Source organism: Xiphophorus hellerii, chromosome 7 (genome assembly GCF_003331165.1).
Source record: "Xiphophorus hellerii strain 12219 chromosome 7, Xiphophorus_hellerii-4.1, whole genome shotgun sequence".
Classification (NCBI taxonomy): Eukaryota; Metazoa; Chordata; class Actinopteri; order Cyprinodontiformes; family Poeciliidae; genus Xiphophorus; species Xiphophorus hellerii.
This window is the reverse complement of record NC_045678.1, coordinates 21,446,298-21,474,083: the sequence shown is the minus strand read 5'-3', so window position 1 is coordinate 21,474,083 and position 27,786 is coordinate 21,446,298. Positions and strand designations below refer to the sequence as shown.

Genomic DNA, 27,786 nt, shown 5'->3' with positions numbered 1-27,786 from the left:
ACTGTATCATGCTAGTGAAACATGGTATTTGAGTAGAAATACTTAGCCTAACTGGAAAAAATGAGTGAAATGGTAACTTTATGGTGATTTCTGATATCCAGACTTTTTAGATTTGTGACACCCCTCTTGCCTCTACACAACCACAGCCTTCATTTTCCATTAAATCTGACCAATGGGAGTTAAACTAAAGCCACTTATGTTGTATCTGCTCTCATTTTCATCTGTGTGTTTTTATAAATGAAGCATGTCGTTCTCATGCTTTCATAAGCAACTTCACTGTGTGTGAGAAAGGAGGGTAGCGGGAAAGTGAGGAGGCCTTTTTTGTCACTGTGGCTGCAGTCGAATGAATGCTGCACATGTGGCTTTAACAGACGCAAACACCCACTCTCGCTGAGAAGCTTCTCTTGCCTACTGTCACATCATCCCTTTCTTCTTTTGTGTCCTGTTCCCAGCCAGAACACGACTCCTTTTCACTCCTTGGTTGAATTCAAACAAGCGTTGGTCTTACCCTCCCACATGAACCTCTGCTCACCTTTTTTCTCTCACCTGTGCATCTACAGCTACTTCTTTTTCATCAAATTGCCTGGCGTGTGTGTATGTGTGTGTGTGTTTACTGAATTGTCACCTTAAACTGCACTCCCAAAGTACTTCCAACCAAGTCTAATCTCTCTCTCTCTCCTGTTTTTTCTCCCCCCTCACGGCTGTTTCCCGCCTTTATCCCTGTTTGTTCTCTTAGGTCTCGGATGTTATCCTCTCTGCCGAGACACGGACATCACTTAAACTAGCCAGGTGAGCTTTAAAACCTCTGCCTCTCTTTTTTGGTCTACTGTTTCTCCTATTTCTCCTCACTACATATGCCCTTGGATGCTGCTGCAAAGATGCTGCATCACTATGTGTGCCCATCTTCATATTGATTCAGTTGTTGTCTCAGTTCAGAACCAGCAGCAGAAGAAAACATACAACTCTCTCGAGTCACACCTGTTTCCTTCCCTGTCTCAGTCACCTTGAAATGCCAATGTCCATTTGAATACTTGAAAACAAAAGTTTTCAGGTATTTAGGCCTGTCACGATAGCAAATTTTGCTCAACGATTAATTGTCTCAAAAATTATTGCGATAAACGATAATATTGTTTGAAGCCCTTTTTACACTGATTTAATGGAAATGACGTAATAATGCATGGGATTTCCTGCCAAAGATAGATACACTTTATTTTCAAAAGAACACTAAACACTGGAACTGATAAACAAAATAAACAAAACAACCAAAAACAAAAATAAAATGGATTCTCTGTCTCCATCAACAAAAAACTCACTTGAAAAAAAAAAACTAAACAACATAAAGCCAAAGTGGAAATAAATACTGCATTCAACCAAAAGAGTGCAGATTATGAAGTCTGTATATTATGTTGCCCTTCAGTAATAATTAGATTTAAATAGAGAAAATGGGCACATCAATAGAAAATCAATAGTTCACACTACATGATTTTTTGCTCCTATTTTTTCCCCTTACAACAATCTTAGAACGTTGATCTTTCTAAGATTGTGTGGTGTGTTATGGTAGATCGTTGTAGCCGCTCCGATCTAAATCAGGGGTTTTCCCCGATTGGGAGCGTTAAGGCAGCCTGTTGAATGTGACAGGTAGCCAATCAGAAAGCGCGGATTCCCCTCTGTGCTTTCTGAGGGGAAATTACGTCGGGGAATCCCAAACAGCTGAAACAGCGCAACACGAAGTCCAGCGGACATTGGAGATGATATGTGGAAACAACATTAATGTTTATTCAACATGCAAAGAATATAGAAATGACAAGGGGAGGAGTTGGAGCGAAATTGCTACCGCAGTTGATAAACCCGGTAACTTTTCAGCTGTTCTTCGTTAACGTGACGTAAATAGGTTATAATGATTTTCATTCAGTCAGGACTTTACGCTGACACTAGCCACATGCATTGCAGGTAGATTGTAGTAAAGCATTGATTTTAAAATTTAGTTTTAAAATTAGTTAACTGGACTTGTAGCCATTATTTTGTGCCCATTGTTGGACACCACACGGCAGGACCGAACCCGATCGAACTGTTATCGAACTGCTATACTGTATCTAGGATTTCTGTCGGCTAATGTGTGGTCTGTCAGGTTTTGAAAATGGGCCGACAATCGGCCGACAGTTCTAAGATCGTGTCGTGTGCGCTGGGCTTTACACTAAGGAAATGAGGAAGGGAGGAGTCAGTGGAGAGCACCGGAGTTGAGCCTTTTTTCGTTCAGTGTCATCAACAGAAAGAAAAAAAGGCCAGAAGCGACGATAATGCCGATAATTAAAATGACGTCGATAGTTTTAATTTATCGTACGATTAATTGATTTACCGTTTATCGCGACAGGCCTACAGGTATTCAAATCAAATTTGATATTTGTATATTCAGTGTGTGTTTTTATTTTGGAAACTAGAGGATTCCCTGCTTATGCAGTCACAATCAACATTTACAGGCTTTCTGTACCAAAAACAGAGAAAAAAAAAAATCCCTTAAATGTCAATGTCAAAAATTGATTGCATAAATATTCACCCCCTTCAAGTCAGCATTTAGTAAATACACCTTGCAAAGTATTCAAAATATTCTTATTGCTACAGATATCGAAATTAAATGTCATTATTTTAACACCGACATAAGCACTTGGATCACAAAAAAACATTTCCTAATACTACCATAGGTATGTCAGAGGCTTTAATTTACTCAGGATTGAGATCTTGATGTTGTTTTTATTTGATGTCGGCAGCAACCTGAGTTAAGCTGTGCCAAGCGCTGAAAGAAAACAAAGATCTACAGTCATGGTTCTCGAAGCTGTTTTATGTGTACCTCTGATGTTGCTCATGATCCCTTGAGTGGTGTCAACAGATTGCAAGTTCTAAACTAGGCTAACTTACCACTGTAAATTGCTATTTGAAGCTAAACTGCAGGGCTACCCAGAGTCTAACTATTGTGGTTTAACCATATTCTGTTTTCAGCTCCAAGTGAAAGTTACTTTTGTTTCTTCTCGGGACAAAAATAGCACACTGGGGTAAATCTTGAGGACAGCTATGGAAGATGAAGTGAGCAACTGAGAGCAAGTGTCAGTCCATATGGGACTTGATAGGAACAAAATGAGCAAAATTGTGAAGAAATGTAATTAGGGTTTATTTAATGTTCATTCATCTGTTGCAGGAAGACAAAGAGGAGTAATGAATGTGCAAAACCCATAACAGACTAAACTGCTTACTCTTAACTAACATGCAGGGCTGCCAGACACAAAGTTTTTTTCATGGAGAAAACAGATACTTAAAAACGTCAAAGTTATGTTGTTCTACTTGAAACTGTCACCATTATGGTGAAGTACTTTTCATATTTACAGCAAACCACAAAACTGAATTTACTCAACAACTAAATTAATTGATGGATGTTGAGCAGGTCTAATAAACACAATTCACCTTCATATGGTTTGGTTTACTTTAATGCTGCACTTTTAAATGTGAACCAACCTACATGGACATGCAGTTGCCACACATTCAGCAGCACAGACTGGGAGGGAAAACATGCATGACAACAAATAATTCAAGAAAAAAAATTGGCAACAACACGACATGTATGGAATTTTGCAATTTCTTGTTTTATCTTCAAACTTAATTGTTGTTTTCATACTGGGTCCTACCCAATACGAGTGGCGGGCAAAACAGGGAGCTGTCCATCATGTTGCTCTGGACATGAGACGAGTGGAGCAGGATAACTTCCTGTCTTTGTTTGCATTCCCTACAATTGGCTAAAGGATCACTTGCAAGTGGAGCGATGCTCACCCTTAGGTGGACCAGAGTTTGCGTGTTGCCCATGCTAGAGAACTGATGAGCTTAATTTTGATCTGAAACAGTCAAAAGTGCAACTCTTGCTTCCAGCCATCTTTTTAACCTTGCCTGCTGATTGTTGTTTGATGGGAAGCTGATTGACATTTATGGTATATCTACAAGAATGCTATAAATTGGTAAAATTCATAGTTTTAACTTGAAGCAGCTTTCTTATCATTGATTGTGTCTTTCCTTAATTCTTAGTTCTTTTTTCAAAGTCTAAATATGACCATGTGTGTTTTATTCCTCAAAAAATCTCTGATTCTAAAACTAATATTGGTCATTCAGATGCCTTCAGTCTAGCAGCCATTTTTCTTGCACAATTCAAACGCAATGAGAGTAATTGATGTGAAAACTTTCCCATGTCTCTTTTCCCTACTGTCTTCATGGAGGAAAAACGTTTGTGGCATTTCCCAGCAGGTCTATTTGACCTTTTCCTCTTTGTTTAAACCCTCCTTTTCTCCTCACCCTCCATCAAACAAGCTGGGTGCTGAACCTGAAAGCCAAATGGTCCTGACCTTGGTCTGCTGCACTCTTGATACTGTATCTTAATTATTATAAAGACAAAAATGGTGGTGCAGCAAGGAAGGCAGGAAGGGAGGCTGATGGTATCTTATTGTTAAATTCAACAATCTGGCAGATTGTCAGAAAAAGCCTGGGAAGATTTATTGCTCAGTGTTAAGTCAGATAAAGATCTGGTGGGTCAGGTAGATGTCAGGCATCTGCCACATCTGAAAGTGCAATGATGGGGAGAGACAGACAAATAAAACAAAAACACTGGAGGGAGGAGGAGAAAAACAAAACAGAAACTGCTGGATAAAATTATGGGTGAAATGTGCAAACAATTTATCTTTCTGTCATCTCTGAGTAATGTGAGACTGAATGAAGAAGAATGTGGTTTGTTTTTACAATAGCTTATATTTTGGGTGTTACCATGACGATGATAGTTCTGGATAATCTTTTACTCTTAAACTATTACTTTTAAAAGGATAATCACCTTTCCGTGTGATTATTGACGAGGGTCTTGAAGATTATGCTACAGCTACTTTGTTTGAACCCTTTACAATATGTTTTAGGCATTATTCAAATATAAAAAGATGAACAATGTTAAGCCTTTTCTTTTCCTGATGTTTTCCTACATAATAAACATTAAATAAAATGCAGAAAAGCTGCCATATTAGTTCTTGGTCACACTTATCAATACTCACAGTAAATGGATGATATTTGGAAGATATTTGCTTCTTATAGATTTTTTTCTGTTTTTGTTTTTATGCCATGCTTAAATGTTTCAGGTCACCAAACATAGTTGTTGGTTTCATTCATTCAGGCAGAAAAGCTATGAAAACCAAGTGGACCCTGTGAAAAATAAATTCTTCCCATTTTAAAATCATGAATTAGCTATGATTAAAGATGATCTCAATTTCACAAGCCAAACCAAGGCCTGATAATTACCTGACCTAGCAATGTAATACATCTTTTAAATAGAAGTTCTATGATTTTTGAAAGATCTTAAAAAGCAACCATCATCTAAAAATATTTAAAAAACAGTAGAAAAGCAAAGTCACTGCCATCTATTAGTTTGCAAAAGAAATGTTCAAATTCAGGTAAGAAATTTCTAATGCTTTTGGACTACAGTGAAACAAAAATGATTCAAATAATCCATATTTGGAGAAAACATACAGCAGTGATGAACCTTCCCAGGAGAGACCAAAGTCAACCAAAAGGTGATGACAGTGTCCAAGATTTAGCAATAAAAAACACTCTGTAACAATGGAATGCATGGGAGTGTTCCAAGAAATAAACCACTGCTGATCCATTTACAGAAAAATATCCTGATGATATTCCCTAACGTCCATAAGACTTTAAGGAATCTATTTTGTGGACTGCCAACACAAAAACTCAACAATTTCTCAGTTGTAGATCATCTAACATCTGACCTAAAACTAACACAGCATTTCAGAAAGAGACAGTTATACCGACAGTCAAACATGGTGCAGGTGGTGGTAGATTGAGGGTTTGGGTCTGCTTTTCACTTCCTCAAGTCCTGGGTGGCTACTCATAATCGATGGAATCAAAAATGTTGCTCTCTACCAGAATATTCTGTCAGAGAATGTTCACCTGCTTGTACAGCTTTTTTCCCTTAATGAATGAAATCATCAGTGGAAACTATTTGGGGGGTAACCAAATTATCTTGGCTGAACCCAAGATATTCAGTATTAAAATTTGTTTCATGTGAAACATTAAAGTGTGACAAAACAGCAAAAAAAAAAAAAAAAAAAATGGAGGAAATATTTGCAGGGTCCTACCCATTTTCACAGCACTGTAAATGTTATTCACTGGTGGTGTCTAAGGACACACACAGAGAAAGAGAGGGAGAGAGAGACGGGGAGGGAAAAAGGGAAAAAGGGATGTTTGTCAGCCACTGCAGCAGTGATGTAATGGTCCAGACTCCCCCCACTCCTCAGGCTAGACTCTTTTATTGTCCATGTTTCCTTCCTGGTTCTCTCTTTTCTCCAATCTCTCATCTGCATGGTTTGCCCCCCCACCTTTTCTTTATTGTGGCATGCATATCAAACATTTAAACATGTATGCAAAATATACTATATTGCCAAATGTAGCTGCTTGTTTGTCTTTTGAGCAACATTCCATAATATGATGTTTCGTATGACTTTTATTTATTTTTTTGTAAAGGCATTGTTGTTTGAGATGAGCTTTTGTCTTTGACCTAATGGGTCATACTGAAAAACTGCTTTTTGAGCATTTCAAATATAAATGGGTCTGTTCAGATAAAGGATGCTGGTTTTTGTTTGTGACATGTAGATACAAATAAATAAACATGTTAACATAATCAACTCTGCCCACATAGTAAGAACAACTAAAATTAATCAGTTTTATTTAACTAAACTAACTCACCTTTACTTAACTAAAGTTAACCCTTGAGAAGCTAAAATTCACTCAGTTTGCCTTTTGAAAGAACTCTACTAGTAAACTTATTTCATATCCACAATTAATTTGAAGGTTTTTTTCTTTTGTTCAATACGGTAAAAAATATTTTAAGAATCATTTGGTAGCTTTCACATCTTACTTCATTTTATCTTCTTATTGGCATTTCCCTCATTCATGTTATTACGACTTTTAATTTAACAATGCCATTCAAGTGTCCCACCAATGATCAAGCATGTTCAAAGTGAAGTTCAATATGTGCACAATTTGAATTGAAACATTAAGCTATCTAACAGTTTTATAGGAATTTGATTGGCTGATGGGGTTTATTGAGAAAATGGATGATACATTTGAGGCAAAGAGGAAGCACACACTTCATACAGCTTTAAAATAATAGAATTAGTAAATTTAATTGGACAGTCCAGAGTAGAATGTTGTAAAAACTTGGGTTACCACATACTGAGCAAGGCTCTCCATGAATGTTTGTATTGTATTTAACAGGTGACCAATGGCAAACAGTATAATGCCATGCTATCAGGGACACTGGAAACTTTCCTTTGACTAACATGCCCAGATAGTTAGCAATGAACCTAGCAATGTATGCTTTGTGCTTGTCGTTATACACAAAGTTTTGAACAGTTGTAATGTTGACCTAGGTTTGGCACTGGGTGAAATGTCAAAGCAGATCACCCTAAGGGTGAAATCAATCGACCAAACAAACATCACAGCAATTCTTCCAGTGACTGGAGCAATGTGCGACTAAAAACCTAAATGTCAGCCCCAGAAGGAAAAGTCAAGGTCAATCCAAACCGGGTTACTTAGAATTATTGCTAAACTTCATAGTAATCCATTCAATACTATTCAAAACTTACAGATTTGAAGTAGCTAAGAAGAAATTGTGAAAATTTGATAACCCTGCAGAATGTTCAAAATGGTTATATTTCTCTGAATGTGACTGCAGTCTAAAGATAGATAACTTTAAACTGCAGTATCATATAGGTGGAGGTGAAGGCCATAGTCCAAGAGCACATATTCATTAATAATTAATACACGATTCTCACATAAAATATTCTATATAAGCTACTTTCATAGTACTGAATAATCTAAAACTTTATTTTCTCACAGTCATCAAGAGATCAGCACAAAATACCTCTCTGTGTAGATTCATTCACAAAACATGAGGCGGCTGCATTTTCACAGCAAGCAGAGCTTGATCACTAGAAAGACATCGACAAACATGCACGCACACGCACACACACATGTGCCACCTTTACAGACTACATTAAATGAGGGCTGACAGGTGACTGCAAGATGTGCAGTCTCAGGAGACACAACAAAGCACTTTCTCTGTTCGTGTGCTTAATCAGGATGTGTGTATATTCAGGGTCACATCTCTGTGTGTTTGTGTGTTGCATAAGAGAAATACAGCATTGCCACTCTGGCCATAAGTATGAAGAGAATCCTAAATGGTAGATATAAAACCTTTATTGTGCCTAGTGAGTTGTAAAAATGCATCGTGGTTAAAGAATGATATTAAATGCATTTTTTAAATTTAATTGCAATCTCCTATTGCATATTTGTAAGAAATTGTGATGGGCGATTAAGGGCTTAAATTATATTACTGTGATTTATTTATTATGATAACCATAAAAGTGATGATAAAAATTATTCAAAAATTACTATAACATTCAGGACCCCACAAACACAAATATTGCTTTAAGAATGAAACCATTTATTAAATAGCTGACTTCTAGATAATTTAATATTTTGCTGTTTTAACACAAAAATAGTTCAAACGGCATGCAACCAGCCCAGCCAATTTTGGGGTTTGGAAACATCATAAAGTAGAGCTTTTTAATGTTAAACGAATTGTTATTTTTATAACAGGAATACTTTTCTCCAATAATGACATATATTGTGGTAATTTCCCATTCATTTCTAATTGGAAGTAATTTTGGAGTTATCAATCAAGAATGGTTAGTTTGAAAGTCAAAGCCCCAACATTAGGACCAAATAAAAATACAGCTTTCTGCATCAGTAAAATATGTTTAGTGTGGAGGTTTTTCTAACAAAGACTATTTTATATGTCGGTTATAAAAACATTTTTGGTGCATTTTAGGATTGATCAGAAAGACAGCATGTTGACAGATAACTAAAAAATGTAAAGCCCAGCATTGTAATGGACCTTACCAAGCTCCGCCCACAACCGACCCACGTGACCGCAAGTCTCACAAGCAAAGCCTCGCGGCGCGTTGTTTCTATGTAAACATGACTGGATTAGTGCATCATTGCTACCGGATTTTCACAATATATCAGCTACTACAATGGACAGAGGAACTAACAAGTTCATGTCATCATCTGGGAGGAGGTTACTGGTTTCTCAGTCACAAGCTGGTTGCAAACCTGAGGCCAGCAGGTGTCAGTCAGTTATGGTAGATCTGAAATTTGGTTTGATGACGTCAATATGAGAAGCTACAGACTGATAGGAGGAACCAAAGAGCTCTGTAAAGGTAAAGACAAATCTTCTGAAGCTGGGATATAATTAATTTAATTTCACATAATTATCGCGGTAGAAGCCATTTGTTTGTTAAAATTTTATGAAATATATTTGTTCTATTTGATGTTTGTTGTGAATGACGTAAACTCACAAACAAACGAGGTAATTAGTCCAACGTTTAGAAACTACAGCGGCTGTAATGCGCCACAGCAAAGGTAAACAAAGGTAAAATAACCCGAACAGGCGATCAACTCAAAACCATTCCTACCTTTTTACTCTCTTTCTCTGTAGTTTAATCACACCTGTTACCGTGGCAACCGCCTGCTCCCCGCAAGACGAGCAAAGATTACGTTAAAAACACAACATTCAGTCCGTTACGATATCAAGTTTCCAGGCTTGATATTTATTTCTCGATTATTAATCAGCGCTTCCCTGAACACAGCGATGGTTGACTGACTAGCTGTACTTGGTGCTAGCGTGGCTAACACGAGTAACAGTTTAGTCCAAAGCCTTTTCTGCTCAAATAAAATCTTTAGTGTATGTCAGATACAGCACACATTTAATATTGATCTGTTTAGCTAACGTAAGACTGTGTAGCAGACAGGCTTCAAGGTGTAGAAGTTGTATCAGTTCTGCCATTATGCTGTACTTAGCTAACGGGAAGCTAAGTGTGTTTGTGAGACGGCCACGCACGTGACCACGTAGAATGGGCATCAGCCAATGAAAAGCGGCCCTCTGGTAAGGGCCATCCTTATAAATAGGCAAAAGTGGGAAATTTAAATAAAAAACAACAACAAAAGACTCAACCGCATGTTGCATAAAAAGTATGTATTTCCTTTGTTACGATGGAGGATATTAGCAGATGTTTATTTTGTTCTTGGTCCCACACTTTGTACAGCAGGGGATGACTTATTGTTATTATTCAGAAAAGCTGGGGTTTTGTGCAATGGGAAAAAGATTTAAAATAGCTGTCTGAGTCATACCATTGAAAACTGAGTACTTCAGGAAGCATTTACAAAAGACATGAGACTGCAGGAAAAAAAATATTTTCCACATATCCAGATATAATTGATAGTGGTGACAGTGGTCATGCGGTGGGTTTCGTGTTCGATTTCCACTCTGTCCACCTCTGCCGTGTCCTTGGGCAAGACACTTCATCTGTGCTGCTGGTGGTGGTCAGATGGCATGGCAACCTCGCCTCTGTCAGTGTCCCTAAGGGTAGCTGTGGCTATTATCCAGTAGCTTGATGATTGCCACCCTCAGCATGCATGCTGAGGATGGCAGTGAATGACTGACTGAGGATGAGAGTTCACAGGCGCTGCTTTAAATCACTATAACATGTGATTTAAAGCTGTTTCTGGCTAGTATTTGACAGATTTTTTCTGTAAGTTTCTGATAGTTTTTTATGTCCACAGTGAGGCCACTCTGCCATCTTAGAAATGTTATAAAAGTAACTAAAAATGTAGTTATGAGGTGATAGATGAAGTGTCATAAGTTGTCTACGGTATGTTGTCTCCTGGGGTAGTGCATGCTGTGTGGGCAGCAAGCCACAGGAAATAAAGCCCTGTCCAAGGCCTCTGTCTAATGTGTGACTCACAAGTGACCCTCAGCTGATCTAGAGCTGAAGCAATAACAAAAAAAAAAAAAATCTGTCTTTCCTGTGATTATTTGCATCTCTGAGCTGTAGGCTGGCACTGGTTTCCTTTCAGTCAATTCATAACTCCTATTATGTGTGAAGGGTGCTCATATATGGAAAAAATAGTGGAGGAAGTTGTTGCTAACTGTGAAAAACCTGACAGTCATTGTTACACTTGTCATACTGAAACTGTCAGACTGTCAACTGTGCAGCCTTGGACAAAAGCATTGACTGCATATTTAATTTACAAATGATGGGGAGGTCACAGTTTAGACCTCATCTGTTACTAGGCCAGAAATGTTTACTGATCAAAAAGTTACTTTGAAGTGAGTGTTTTTGTAGGAAAACTACTCAGTGGAAATTTTTGTGGATAAAAAGTTTCATTCAAATTGGAAGAAACATTGCCTCAAATTTGGTCTGCAATTTTACTCTTGGGTTTTCTTCTTCAAAAATTCTGCAATGTTGTTTTTTTTTCATCAAGCAGAAATATTTTTTCTGACATGCTGTTTCACTTTCACTTCATCACAGTCTTGAACATCAAAGAACATCAAAGCTACATGAATTTCAAAACTTGCATTTATGTTCAAAACTGAACTTTTCAGCACTTTAAATATTCCTATATCTCAGTAAAATTAGTGGCCATTTAAAAAAAGGGTTAGTTTAGTTCAGACTTGAGCATAAAGCTTCTTTTGCACGTTTATAAATTAACTCTATTACCATCCAGTGCGTCCAACCATATCTTCCTTTCATTTATCCTTCAGAACACCCATTTATCCAGTGATATGAGAACATTAAGAGACATTTTCTAATATATGGAAGAAAAGGCTCTTGGCAATGCTGACTCCCTCAGCAACGCTCATCAGAATGTAAAGTCTATGCTAATAAAGATCTATCATGCAGTACATTTTATAATGTCACTGATGTACTGATATCTGTGAATATGAGAGTGGAGAACATGTTCATATCAGTCTATTAGTTGTATGCTGTTTCTTTTTTAAAGGAAATATTTGCAAATCAAAGCATGAAATCAGAAGTGCAGAAGTTTGAGTCCAATTTTAAGTAGCTGAGAGGCAATACTTTATGAGTAAGACATTAGAGTCACATAAAATTACGCTGTTATTAAATAACTCAAAATAGTCTGAACAATAACTTAGTCTCCTAACTGAGTGCGTCAAAGGATTTAATGATTCCAGGTTTGTATCTATGTTGTCTTGGTTACTATATACACAGTACCGTCCATATTTATTGGCACACCCACTCAGAACATGTAGAAAGCTTTTCAGCTTTTGGAAAAACAAAATCAAATATGAAAACTGCTGAAGTTCTTGAACTGTGACTTTTGGATCACTGTTTTCCTCACTGTTTGCATGGTGACAGATTAACTTCCTTGTCCAGCCTGGTTTGCCACAGGTTACTTTGTGTTTAAAAATGCAGACACATCTAAAACATGCAGGGCAGTGTGCCTTGAGAACCAGGACTGGGAAACACGGTCACAACACAATGAGCATCTTAACCCTTGGACATCAAGAGAATCTGACCTCAGAGTTTATGTTGGATTTTGGGGTGGTGTAGGCACTGAAAAGCAGTAGAGAAGCGGGCGGGCGGCAGCAATGATGCACAACACCATGAATAATGCAGAGTCATTAAGTTAAATATGGGGTTTCCAAATTAGTGAGGAATCTTTGTTTTGTGGCGTTTGTGGGAAATCACTTTATTGCTGTGACTGTTTGTACATCTGTCTTAGGTTAACGTCATGTTCTTTTGTCTTTTCCATTTCAAAGAGAGGAAAACTTTGTGCCATTTTTATCTAAAAACTAAAGGAACATAACTTTATAGAACTTTTTTAAACACTGTAACTAGTTTAAAAAAGTAAAGTATAAATAAAAGAAGTGGGTTTATCCCATAATGATTTTTATCAAAACTCAAACTATGACTGAGTTCACTTAAAATTTAAAGGTAGAATCTTTCTAAACATTTTTAGATGGATTATTTTTTTACACATCACAGTGTAGTGTAGCCTAGATGACATGCACTTAATGAGAAAACGTTTTGAGACTTGAAACTTGAGTTGGAGACTGACATGATCTTGAAATTGGAAAAAAAGTGTTTGTTTTTTCTTTTGTCATTATTAACAGGTCCAACTTGGAATATTTATCACTTGGCTTTTTCGAGAACCTCAGTTCCCACATTGTGACATTTTGGGGCAACAGAGATTCCTTGGATTCTTCTTGACTCATCCTCCAAAGTTCCTGACCACATAAAGAGGTAAGAACTCAACCTCATATGGACACATAGCCAACTCTCTTTACAGTCACAATCAATTAGCATTTTCACCAAAAATGAAATCAGTTTATTGATTACTCTCGGTACAATATCGTGACAGAAATGGTGCTTCACATCTCATCATGCTGGCAGCAATGTGGAATTTGTGCAGCACAATTAAAAAGTCAACACCAGCTAAAACCATTTTACTGCATCAAACTAATTCTGCTCAGACTCACATTTATCTGTCCTGAAGCACTGAGATGTGATGAATATCTGTCAGAGTGGGAAAAAAGTAACATTTAAAGTGAGAGAAAGAGAAACAAAGACAGAAAGAATGGCTGCTACCTCCACAGATGAAATGGCTGTGTGGGTGGATGTACATGTGAGTGCAGGCTGCTGGGAGCTATGAGTGGGAAGCGGGTACTGAGTGGGAAGAGGAGAGCTGCTTTAGTGAGACAATCAACACCAAGACCCACTGAAAAACAGTCACGCTCTCATGACTTATATGTTTTGTGAACCTGTAGAATGACAGCAGGTATGCAGGTTGGATCGGATTCTTGAAGATTGGCTGCTGAATGAGGATCTGTAGACATGGGTTTCTTTCTATTATTCACAAAATACAAAATGATGATTCAGATTATTACAAAGTTTTATTAATGAACGAAACAGCATGGTTTACATTTGATACAACATTTTGCGGTCAAGTCAAATGGTAAAACAAATAGTTAAAACAGTCAGGTGGACTTTTTTTGTGCCAAAAATAAAAACATCAAGATTTTTCAACTGACAACTTAAATATAGTTGCATGGTGTAGAAAGATTTCCCTGCCCGTGTAACGTGTGTAATTCTCTTAAACTCTGTACATTTGGTCACATTTCAACACAAACTTTTTTGTTTTTACCTTTATTTTTTGTGGAGTGATATAGGATGACAATGATTCATTTTGTTTTATAAATGAAAATATGAAATGATGGCCAGCATTTGCCTTCAGTCTCCTTTCGTCAAAACTTTGTAGAACCATCTTTTACTGCAGTTACAGTTGCAGGTATTTTGGGATATGTCTTTAGCAGCTTTGCACATTTGCACACTGACATTTTTGTCAATTTTTAAATGTCAAAAAAACCTAAGCTATGTCTGTTAGGAAAGTCTTGACAGAGATCCCAAAGTCTCAAAAAGTTTTCTCTCAGAAATGATCCATTTATTTTTGTTCAGGAAATTTCACTAGTTTTCACCATTGGGTGCATTTAGATAGATGTACAGTGTTAGTTTTCCAACACCTATAGTATTTTGCTTGTAAACCAAAAAGACCCTCAAAATTTGCTCTCTTTTGACCAAAGTGCCTTACTTGTCATACCTCAAACATGACTTATAACTTTCTCACATAAATCTCTTTGCCATTGACACAAACCTTAGAAACTGGTAATTTTGCAAGGCAATGTACATTTTATTACTGTCAAATCATTTAATAGTTTTGGTACATGTCAAGTAAATGTTTAAATTTACTTGACAAGTAAATTTAAACATTTACTTGTTACCTGGATTTAAAAAGCCAGGTATAACTAATACTATATTTAATCTAATTAGATACGAAAGAATTAATTAAGGAAGTAAAACCAAATGTTGCCATCATGTAATGAAAATTGCAATAGAAGATAAATATGAATGAGAAACAATTCTCAGTGTGTGTGCATGCATGCTTGTGTGTTAATTTCATTCTGGATAAACTGGGTTTAATCTTAGGTGGGAAATTTGTTTTAAGAATCTGTTCCATCTGGGAAAATATGGTCCAAGTCCCTCTAAAGTCTATCTTTGTTTACTCTTCCTCATCCTCTCTGTTTGTTTATATTTGGGCAACAGAGAGCTTAGGTATTAAAATCCTTTTTGGATTGCTTTAGAGTACTTGAGAATTCATGCATGCAGGGAGAGAACATGCATCTCCATGCAGGAAAAATTCTGTAGGCTGGGGTTTGACCTTTTGTTACAAGGCAATGGTTGTGAACGTGCCAACCAGTACTAAATTAATTTGGTAAATTTTAAAGAAAAAGGATATCTCTAGATTAGGCATATTACTGGATTAGATAGATTGCTCAGAGGTGCACTTTATTACTGCTTTAAAAGTTTTACCACTTTATGTCAACATTCATTTATTTCTTGGATGTAAATTTGCTGAAGCAGCATTTGCATTTTACTTACAGCTGCAGAAAAAAAATTGCTCTCACAAACTGACAGTGTATAGAAAAGTCTTAAAAGGGTGAGTTGTTTATTCCAGGTAATGTAAAAAATTGTATATTTACCATTTTCACACATTTTGAGAGAGACCAGTTAAGAAGTCACCAGGATGAAAATTACTGATTAGCATAATTCAGTGATAAGCTAATTTTTTTCAATTATAAAGTAGCCTAGGATTTTAAAAAATATTCTTGAAGAAAACAAAGCATGAGTGTTATGATTTATCATGACTACTTGTCAAATAAGGACAAGCTATCATATCTTTACCACCCCATGAAGTGAATATTAAATAATTGTAGTTTATATGAATCTTTAAAAAAAACATTAACCTTTTTGAAACTCAGATTTTAGCTGTCAGCACATGTATTTATTCCATAAACACAAAGCCTCACTTATAAACATTAAATATTCTCTGATTGTAAAACATGCTGAAATCTTTTAGAAAAACTGCTAATATGGCACATCACCCTAAACAAACCTCATGCTAAAACAAGGTGCTGGCGGCGCTGTACTTCAGGCTCTTTATCTTTAGCAGGTATAGGGAGGCTGGCTACAGTTGACAGAAAGATGCATTGAGCTAAACAAAGGCCCATAATGGAAGGACATTTGTGAGACTGTAAACGCCTGGAAGAGTTTCACCTTCCAGCTGAGCAATATCCATAAACACAACCAGAGCCACAGTAAAATTTAGATCAGGGGTGCCAAGGGTCACTATACCTTTTACTTTACATTTACTTTGTTAGCCTATCACAGGGGTGCCAAGTCCACTCTTATAGCTATTATCCTGCAACTGTTGGATATATCCCTCTTCTGATACACTTGGATAAAATGACTGAATTTCCTCATCAGCATGTCATTCAGCTCTGCAGAGGCCTGGCAATGAGCCATTTATTTCATCCAGGTGTGTTGGAGAGCTGTAGGATAGAAGCTCTGAAGGACTGGACTAGGATGCTGGGATGGGCTTTTGCATGAAATCATACAGGTTTGTGGTTGTCACAGTGTGAAAATGAAGGAATAAAAACATTTTCCCAAGGCATTATAATTTAATATATTCGTGCTAGTTCCTTATAGACACTAAGTGCTCATATACAGTAACAAACCTGAAGCATTCCTTTATAAAATTGTGCATGAGCACATTCACAGTTACACTCCAAGGCACAATAACTTGTATCCCTTGCCTCTCTGACTCCTGCAGCGATAGGGGCCTCAGAAGAGAGCCCTGCAATGCAGCATCTGTGTGACGTGCATGCGCGTGGACACCCAGACACACACACGCCAACACGCGCGCACACACATTCAGCGAGATGGCAGCATGTAAAGTGCTCAGCTCGTAGGAGGGAGATGAGGCAACGGAGAGCGCAGTTATGAGAGTGCTGAAGCCCGATGAAAGGTGGAGGAGTGAGTAGGCGGAACAAAGGTGGTAGGAGGAGGAGGCAGGTGAGGATGAGGAAGAAATAACAGGTGGGAAGAAGCTCTCTAAGTGCTCGGGAAGAGAAGGAAGCAAATAAGATTGATGTACATGAAAAATTGATTTCTTTATCAGCTCAGTCGTTACATTGTCTGGAAAATCGTCTAGCAAGATATTCTAGCAAGGCTGACAATTTATCAACTTCATCTCTTGATGATGGACACTCTTTTTGTGTCTGTGCTGCACAGACACGACAGAAAATAGTTTCAAAATCCCTGGAAATGAACTGCCAGAAAATTCAGCTTGCATAATAATCCTAAGGGACCCTTTGACAGCTGCATAATGTCACCATTAGAATTAGCTTTACTAATTGCTATAATTATATTGAAGAGATGTTATAAAAGGACAAACAGCATGTGATTAGTCTACTGATAGTTTGTTGATCAAAGATAATTTATGTAAATGTTTGTAAAATTGGCAATAGAATACAAACTACATCTGTAACAATAGCCTTTTTTTCTTTTTGAAGGATTTTACAGCTTTAGTTATTAAATTAAATTAATATTACAGTTGAACTTCAAGTATGAAAAGTTGACAGTGTTTTAAACTTTTATTAACTGTGATCACAAAGATAGACTTTTTACTTTAGCACTTCAAAACACTTGATTTCTACTTTACTGAGTTCCTCTGAGAGGTGACAAATGCAAACCAAATCAAATATATATATATTTTTTCAGATTCTCCCTCCAAATGGGCTGCCCATTTCTATTTTGAGGCAGTGGGCATGATGGAAAACATGCTGTGCATGTTTTGTCTAGACTGCACTTTTAATGGTGTGTCTGCAATGTATCTTCTTTTGACAGCAGTTCTGTTGTTTTTGCATGAATTGTGCTTCACTGGATAAAACGTGTTCGCAGGTCTCCCTTGTACTGCAGCCCAGGGACTTGATAATATTGGGGCAACCAATGAGATAATGTCTTTATGGGAATGTGAGGCAATGAAATTGCATCGTATTTATGTGAAATGCATCTCAGTCAATTAGAATGTTATATAAAAGCTAATCTATTTCAGAAATTCAATTTTAAAACTTAAATTGATGTGTTTTACAGATTGATTACACATAGTTATATATGTTAAATATGTGTTTTATATGCCTGGCAGCTATATTGGACATTAGTTGGGAAATGATCAGAGATCTTCAACATTCTAAGTTGAAATTTAAACATAACATCTTGGTCCATTTCCAACTGGAAACTTGTTAAAAACTGACATCAGAGTTCAAGTGACTTCCGTTGATTTTCAGAAGTCATTCAAAATGGCTTCTCGCTTAAAGCCATTTCTACAGTCACAGCAATGTCTGTTACCTATAAAGCTACAGGAACCATTCAAAAGAATCCTGGATGAGGCCCTAAGTTTATTTTGCTACCACGTAAAATAGCAAAATAATGAGAGATAAAAGAGAAATCTAAAATCACTGCTAGAGAACTTCAGCAAGTTCAACACCTGTCTTTTGTCCAATACTACAAACCTTGAAAGACAATTTTGTAGAGAGACTATATTGAAATAAATGCCTCAGCTGGTGTTCAGTTCATAAGTCTGAATAAGTATTCTAAAGCAGAAAAAGTAGGGCCCAAATCCGCTCATTGGTTCATAAATCATCTCCATTTTTCCCAAGTATAGACAAACCACCTATCTGCATCAACCAACCCATCTGGCCAAGTGCCGTTGGCTTTCTGCCAGTTACAACCAACCTGATGTCTACTGGAAAAACTATCACATTAGCATCTTACATAGCCTCAGTCATATAGGAGACTGCATGTTCTGAATCTTGACTTTGTTATACTTTTTCTTTCATGGTTTGTATGATCAGTTGTCTACATGTGCATCCTTTAAACTCACGTTTCATGTCTTTTTTTATATTACATGTGAATTAAAAATGCAATATAGTTGTAATGTCTTGCAGTAATTCAAATTTTGGAGAAACTGAATCTTGAGTGTTTATTAGAAGTGAACTATAATCTTTAAAATAAACACAAGTCAGTCTTTTTTCATTGATGTAATGAATTTTTACCTTTTTTTATTATTTATATGCTTTTTTAAATTATAGAGATGCACCTGTACTGAGAAAAAAAAATGTTTTTTTTTTCTCCTTCTGTTTTTTTCAGTATCAATAAAATACCTCTGTATTGCAGCCTAGTTTTTATTTTAAAATTATAAGAAAACAATGTTTTTTGTTGTGACCAGAATTGTGATGTGCTATACCGGTTTCTGCTGTTTTGTATCAGATTTTGCTTCCTTATGATTCTCTTACTTTATTACAAACTGTAAACCATATTGTATGCAAAATATCTTGTGCAGAGCTCTGCTGGTTTTCAGAAAACCAGATCAATGTGCTTTCTCTCCTCCCCCACTCACACTCTGATCCTGGCCACCATTCACAGTGATCTTAGTGCATCTGGAAATTAGCCAGAGCTCAAAGTGACCTTCATCACCAGACAGACGGCACACATTCAGAGCACCAGAACAGCATCCTAAAGTCTGTATTTTATACCTCTTCCAATCTATGAAGTGCTTTTCAAATGTGGATTTTCCATGGATGCAATGGCAAACAGATAAGACATGGCATACAAGGAACTATGGAGATGACACATGTACTCAACGACAGGAAAAAATACACCTTTGTAAAGCTTGTCAGCATGTGCAGAGTTTTACAAATCAACTGAGGTTTTATCATTATTGATGTTCTATATCGGCTTGAATCATCCTGCTCCCCATGGTGGTACCGCGTTTCCTGGAGTGGTAGGAATTTTGGGTATCAACAATTCAAAACTGTTTTACAGTAATTTTCGTACAGAGATTGCATAAACAGATTGCATGTTACTGAAGAGATGATTGACTTGCACAATCAAAGAAAAGGATACAAAAAGGAAGTTCCCACAGTACGACCCTGGAAATGACCCTGGTTGGGAGTTAGGACTTTTTGGATGGACCTCAAACTAAATATGGAGCCTTGCAGTTGGGGAGTCCTCAGCATTTCTTTCTAAGTTTAATCTTCTCAACATTTTTTGCTAACCTCTGCCATTACTGTCTCCGTAGAGATTTAAACCCTCTCAATTACCCATTTATTCTCATTGACAAACAATAAATTGAATTGAAATTAACTGAATCAAGCCTTTCAAGAAATATAATAAGCAGTAAAATCGGATTATTTCACAACATTTATTTCCTGAGATACAAATTAAAGCAATCACAACTGCCCAGGATTGTGATTGCTTACATGGTTATTCCTCTCAGGAAACACATCTAGCAGGGTTTAATTATAAATGATTTTTTAAACATTACAAACTTCCAATGAGTTAGAGGTATATTTAATTCTGTTTCCAAGTTAACCACTGTCAACTTGTCATGAATTATTCCTTCAGATAGTTGTAGCAATCCTGATTGTAGTTTTGCTTTTTCTTTCCTCCCCTTTTAAATTCCGTTCCACCTACACATTTTTGCATGGGTCGGAGTGGCAGTATGTGCCTTCAAAGAATATTTGCTCTGAAAATCAGATATGTTTCTGCATTGGTTTGATTTCACAATGTTTAATGCATTCTGGAATCTACTGAATGCATTAAAAGAGGGAGAAGATATGCATTTCCAGATTGCAGCAGCATTTCTGCAAAGGGACGAGCCGCTCAACTTGGCGCTTAAGACTTTCCACAAAATATTTCACTACAATAGAGACACATTGTGGACAAAGCAGTGTTACTTTGTTAAATTAGTTCAGACCTGTAAAACAGATGTCTTTCCAACTTTCCCCACTTGTACATTCCCTTATTAGCAAAAATACTCTAAGCTTCTTTAGTTTATTTTATTCATTCCAAAAGGATTTTCTCCTCTCGTCGACTAATTGCCTTTTAGAAAACGTCAGTTCCAGTGTATTATGTTTACAATTATACAATTTATAAACAATATTTTATTTTTTTTACACTGTAAATAATTACAAAAAATGTGCGCAAACCTTTACTTTCACTCTTTTCATAGATACCAGCAACATTCTCTTCTTTACCAGTTGCGGTTACATTCTGCTAGGTAATCTATGTGAGTAGACGTTAATCAGGAGTATGGTTTGTACTGTGAATTCAGTGAGTAGTGCTCACTGTAGCATCGCCTTGCGTTCAGGCTGCAGTTATTGACTCCTGTTTTCTCCATTAGGCTTCCCTTCACTCTCAGGATCTCTGTGGACTGCAGAGCTAAATGACAAATTACCTCAACACAAACGCTTACGCACAGCTCAGGTACTACCAGCCACTTATCTTCCTGTAAAACCCACCACTGCGCCCTTTGTTTATCTCTGCTTCAGCCCTTTTACTGTTAGACTGCGGTAAATTGAATGTGCTTCTTGTGTCGCCTGAGACTGGAACTGCCTCATTAAAAACTAGGACAACAGTGAAAAAATAGATAAATAAGAAAAAAGAAATCAACATCTGTTTTTTAACTTTTATCATTCTCACATGTGATAAAGACAAGTTGAGAACCTCAGTTTTATTTATTGCTTGCTACGTGGCAGTCCTGTAAATCATTCCTTTATTTTGTCTTTGATTACGCAGACTCATCAGTGTTTTCTGCACTCAGCTTCTCTCCCTGGTTGTTGATCAATTTTGATCAGCAATGAGATGGTTTCTATGTACACGTAGGGTATAAAGTTTGATTTACTGCAAGCTAAAGTTGCTGATATTTTACATTATCAGCGTTTATATGAATCGGATTTTATCCAAGTCTGATTAAGTAAGGAAAAAAATAAGGGTAAAAAATTGTCAGAATTTCTTGTCTTAATTTGATATTTTATTATTTAAAAGACAAAAAAAACAATTTCTGAAAAGAAAAGTGTTTTTATATTAATTCTATTTCGAGATAGTGTCTTTTCCACATCAAAACTTGAACTTTTGTCAAGCCTTATGTTAAAGAACATTTTGTTTACATTTCTGTTGTTTGGGACTTTGTCTTACTGTGATTTAAAGGATTGTATTTAACTCCAGTCCTTATATATTTTAAGCTAGTTTTAAACGGATGTAGGTTTGTCCAGATGGAAACAGCTGTTTACCACCTGGCAGAATAGGAAACCAGCTACAGCAACATGTTTCATAATGTAAAATGAAACAAAGAAAATATAAAAACATTAACATCTGACTAGATGCTAATAATGTTGAAATGATAAATGTTGAATGATAAAATGTCCATTATCTGATGAAAAACTGATAATAAATTTGTAGAATATTGAGTCCTGGAGCCCACTGCTCGACTGATCAAAGTCTCCCTTACATCAGCCCTTTTTGAATGCCTAGAACTCAGTGTCTTGTCTGTTCATTTTTACCAGTTGTTTATTCCACCTGACCCACTAACTGCATGAGTCATTACACAGCGCACATGGAAATCAATATTGTTTTTTACAGAGGTTGTCATCTGCCAGCCAACAGCCAAACCCAACGACTCACCACCTACAAACAAATTCACAAGCACACATCCATAGTTAGATAAGTGTTGACAGCGAAGCGTTGGTGATGGGGCCCGGATTATGACTGACAAAAAGAGATTTGTGAATGTGACTGATGCAGTGCGTCCTAGAGCCGGAGACTGTTCATTCTCCTTTATGTAACATCACTAATATTGCAGTTCTCACCTCACTCCTGAATCTCCTTTTGTCTCTCACCCAGAAATTGAGATTCCCAACCCCTTGCCCGGTCTTGCCAGCTGCTATTTAGCAACAGCATGGCAGACAGTCGACAACCAGAAGACACCACCCCCCAGTGGGACCCATCAGGGGGGCAAGAACCTGGCGGCACCCATGGAGCAAACAGCTACTCTTCATCAGCCTACCGGACCTGCCAGCCTGGAGGGGCCCACATGACCACCGCTCCTTACACTGCAAGGGAGAATGGATTTAATGGCGAACTAGCTGGAGCTCCCGCTATCACTGCAGGTAAAATGCCCTCAGATTTCTTGTATTTACATTTATCTCATTTCCTTTTTTTGAGCACAAAGTGTAAACTATGGAAATATTTTACGCTGCAAAAGAGTATGAGGTAAAATACTTGAGCCAGCAGTGTTCATCAATCCCATGCTTGAAAAAGTCCCTGGTTACAGCACAAAACAATCAGGTCAGAAGCACTGTTTTGATTCATGACAGTTTGCTTCAAGCAGCAAGAATTACTGCTGGGTAGATTAACATTTGCTAATATGCCAGTCTGGTTTTAGTTTTTATTTGAATTATTTTGAAATAATTGAAATAATTATTCAATTATTTCAAATATTATTGATTTGGTGCAATAATATGGTAAGAATCCTCTTATGATGTCATGTTTTGGCTAACTGACTGCTATGCTTTGGTCCTTTTAAAATCTGTGGATATACAGTATATTAGCTATGTTTTTATGTATGTTATGTATATTATGTATGTTTTTTTGACTTTGTATGCATTTCGTTCTTGCTGAAGTTTTATATGTGTGTTTAAATAAGGGAGCACTATTATTATTTTTTGATTTTGACTTAAACTAATTTCCCCTTTGGGATTGATAAAGTAGTTTTAAACTGAAGTGAATAAGCTGAATTGAAAGTGTACTCACTCTTTACAAAGCTGTGTGCTGTGCTACATACAGTATGCAACCTTTTCAATGTGTTTGAGCTGATAATTTGGATTGTATCTGCAGTGAGTGGGTTTGCTGCACTCACTAGGATACATACTGTTATTAACAATGCTGTAATTAACACATAAAGTATTTCTCTGTTCTGGCCAAACCCTGTCTTCACTCACACCCAGAAGACCAGACTGGCAACCAGTGGTGCCAGTAGTGTAACTATGGCAACAATTCCCCTACAATTTTCTCAAAACCTTTGTTCTTTTTAAAGCCAGTTTGCCACAGACAAAGGAATTTAGTATGTGCTGACAAAGAGCTAATTTTACATCTCTTGTCTCCATTATTGGGGTTTTTACAGATACCAGCTCTTAATGATGATTACAGTGGTTCAGAGAGCAACCGTTACTACCGTTACTGTTGTTGTATCGACCTTCCAGACCTCTCAGGTCTTCCGGTTCTGGTCTGCTCTGCATCCCCAGAACCAGAACCAAACGAGGAGAAGCAGCATTCAGCATCTATGCACCACAAATTTGTGGTGCTTCCAGAAAACTGTAAAACAGCTGAAACACTGATTTCCCTTTAAATCTCGATTAAAAACCCACCTGTTTAGGATTGTATTTGAAACGTAAACAATTACAAATTTAATGATGGAACTTGACTTAATGTCATGTTTTGATTGTTGACTCTATGTTGCATTGTGTTTCTGTGTTTGATATGATGTAAAGCACTTTGAAATGCCTTGCTGCTGAAATGTGCTATACAAATAAAATTTGATTTTTGATTTTGATTTACTAATGTATCTTTATTCAAAATGCAACTGCTTCGTGAAGGCCAGATTTGTCTACTGCACAGCTAAAAGATTAAGATTAATCTTAATCTTCTCCAACTTGAACTGCAACCTGCAGAGTTCACATGGGATTCTTGGTTGCATCTCTGAATACTACTTTCATGCCCTACCTGTTAATTTACGTAGATACCAATATCTTTGCAGATTTTGATTGTTTTGTAAAATATATTTAAGTTTGTAGCTATAATATGAGAAAATGTTACAGCCACAACACCATATTTGCAAGGTGTTGTAAATGACTGATGACTGCTTACAAATAATTTCAGTTTCAAAACATCTTTCACATATTATCTGTAATAATAGTTTTAAGCTGTATATCAACTTTATATGAGTAACATTTACACACCACTTCAGCAGCGGCATGTGAAGCTGTTTGTCTGCTTTGCATCTTGTCGCATTTCATTAGCATCTCCTCAGAGCAGGGCAGAGTGAGGGCTAAGTGGGGCAGGGCGGGTGACAGAAGGGTTGATGTTGGTTCTCACTAGGCCCTCTCTCCCCCTGAAAAGCTCCTCAGTCACCGTGAGAACCGGTGAAGCACAAAATTGTCCTCTTGACTTTCCTTTGAAAGAAAGTTGAAAAAGTCAGTCAGCCATGTTATGAGTGGCCAGGGAAAAAAAGGAGAAAAGAAGGAGGAGGGAACAGAGTTAGTTAATGAGAAAGAAGAACAGCTAGAGAGAGTTTGGGGTGCATGAATTTGGGAATATGAAGGATCTTTGACTGATGTGTATGTGATTTAGCTGATGTAAGCACAATCTTAATGTTTCTCAAAAAAAAAAAAATCCATTGATATCTTACTTGCAAAATAAATGATCTGTTTGTTCACTTTGGACTGTATACCTAAGTAAACAGAGACGAGCTCAATCTTTTAGAAGGTAATAATAAAATTAGGAAGGAAATGTAATCCAGAATGTCTTTTGCAGTAACAACGTAATATAATTTGTAGAGATTTGAAGGGAAACTAATCAACTTCACCTTAAATGGTCCTGATCAGTAAATGTTGAAGTCTGTTAAGTAATTTAAAGGTTCTTGGATAATAGTTATTCAACTTTTTATTGCTAGTTACCTTTCATGTGTTCATATTTTATGATTAGGTAAGTTTACCATGTGAAACAATTAAGGTTCACTCATTTCTTTAGATATAAATTTATTCATTGGGGTATATTGCATGATAATACTTTCAGACAGGCAGTCACACTGTAATCATGAATCTTAATTCCAACACACTTGTCTTTGCAACTGTGTGATGAGACACGCCACATAGTCTAACCCATTTTTAGTAACTATAACACAACAATATTAAACAATATTTTGTGGCTGTACAAGGAGTAGCGAAAATAGAAAAACAGATATGACATGAAAAAACATAATGGATTGAGTATTCACTTAGTCACTTTTTGTCTTTACCAACATACTTTGTACCAACAGCAGCCTGACTAGAGGGAAAATTAATTGTCACCTTGCCATCAATCATTAGTATGAGTGATGGCAACTCAGAGTTTGGTAATGGCATGGAAGTCAGTGATTGGTTATGGCATGAAAGTATGGAAACGTTTTATTTCATTGGTTAATTTTTCAGTCATTGCAATAGATTGTGTCATGGATGGTACACACCTGTCTGTTTCCACCAAACCTACCTCAATTCTTCCTCCCAAACTCTGATCTAACTACATACAAGAGATAGAATTCCCATTTTTTTCACCAGTTATATATGAAAAAGTTGTATCAAAGTAGTCCATCTCATAGGCACAAAGCACAATCAAACAATTGAATTGATTTCAATTGATATTGGTAATTCAATCTGTGATGATTAAGATTCTCCATCATTTCAATCACACAACAAAATATTTTATCTCTTTAAAGCATTTTTAATTTCCTTTCATTTCTCGCACCACACACATGCAGCCAGTGTAGATTGTTTGTTAGAGAGTAATTGAGGACATTTATGTTGATGGACATTTAACATTGGAGATGTACCTTGTCCATCGCAGGTCAATGTCATCAATGTTGTCAATGTTGTGAAGCGGTTTTGAAAGTATTAGCACTTGAAACAAAATTCATGTTTCAATGTTTTGCGTGATTATGCAAATTACAAACAAAATACCTGCCGAAAATAACCGAAAAAGCCCCAAAAACTAAATTAGTATTAAGTATTTATGTATTTTTAGAAAAGCTATTCAACATACAAAATAACAACTGATTTAAAATGTTCTATATGTTCTAGCAGTGGTAGCTGGATACTGGTAAGCATTATACATCCTGTGACATGTGTCTTGCCTCTGACATCAGATTGACCTGAGACGGTGACTCTGGTCTGTTGCTATAGTAACCAGTAGGCTTATACATGTTGGCTACCTGCTGCTATCAAATTTGCTGCTGCCAGCTGCTATCAAATTTGAGATCTCTCATGTTCTCTCTCTTGCAGACCTTGAATGTGGATTTAGTAGCTATAACACAGGAATATTAATAATATTATTAAAGAATTCCTTAATAATATTATGTTTTGTGTGGTGATTGCTGACTCAGAGCTTCCAAAGAGCTTTAAGTTGTTCAGTTCCCCAGAAGTAAATGTAAATACATTGTGTTTATACATTGCTGGGTTTGTTCACAGACATAATGTGATCCATGAGTTAAAAAAGTTGATTTTGAGAGTCCTTTCAAAAAACATCACCTGGCCAAACCCTGTGATATACAATCAGCTGTTTTGACATAACTTCTGGAACTGCTGAGGCAGGAAATTAGGGCTTGCTTTTCTAGACAACTTCATAAATTTGCATCTCTTGTCTCCATTGACCGCTTATGTTATCAAGTCTTCAATTATTATCAAACCACTGCAGCTAAATCAACATAGATAACCTTTGCATTTTTATACAAGAGATGACTGCTGGCTGTACTTTGAGACTATTTTATATCATTTTTCAGAGAATGGAAACTGAAAAGCAGTGGTCATAGTGTGCAAGTCTTCAGTTTGTTGTAGAGTGTGGAGCACTGGAAATGGAATGGAAATTTCGTTGAATTCTGTTCAATGACAATAAATGCTATCTATCTATCTACTGTATTTTCCAGTCACACTTTTTTCATGGTTTGCCTGGTCCTGCAACCTATAGTGAGGCATGACTTTTTTTTCTAGGCCTATGGGTTGACAAATTTGGAGAGTTTGTTAAAATGCAGATAACTCACAATGTGTCACTGGGCCAAATCAATGTGGACAAGGTTCCCCTCACTTTTTATAGTTTTTAAGTAAATGTGTCTTATACTTCAGTGCAGCTCATATAGGTTTCTTAACCTATATGAGCTATTTGTGTGTTTTAACAGTTACACTGATTCCCCCCACCACACCTCCCTTTTTTAAATAACATTTTAACTGGTAAATTCTACATCATTTGGTGTGCATTACAATGGTTTAGTTTAAACAATCGGGGGAACTGCTGATCATGAACCGTAAATTCAAGTTTATAAAAATAGACAAAGAAACAAATATTA

The 27,786-nt window shown here is 36.7% G+C and overlaps 1 protein-coding gene across 1 annotated transcript in view; it reads left to right on the top strand.

The window, feature by feature from the left end:
- map2 (microtubule-associated protein 2) overlaps positions 1 to 27,786 on the top strand; it is an 81,662-nt gene that overhangs the window by 23,242 nt on the left and 30,634 nt on the right. Inside the window, exons 2-4 of the mRNA XM_032568157.1 lie at positions 737 to 789; positions 13,073 to 13,202; positions 22,539 to 22,804. Coding sequence (XP_032424048.1) covers positions 22,594 to 22,804 — 211 coding nt within the window. The 5' untranslated portion in view covers positions 737 to 789; positions 13,073 to 13,202; positions 22,539 to 22,593. The remainder of the gene's footprint in view (positions 1 to 736; positions 790 to 13,072; positions 13,203 to 22,538; positions 22,805 to 27,786) is intronic.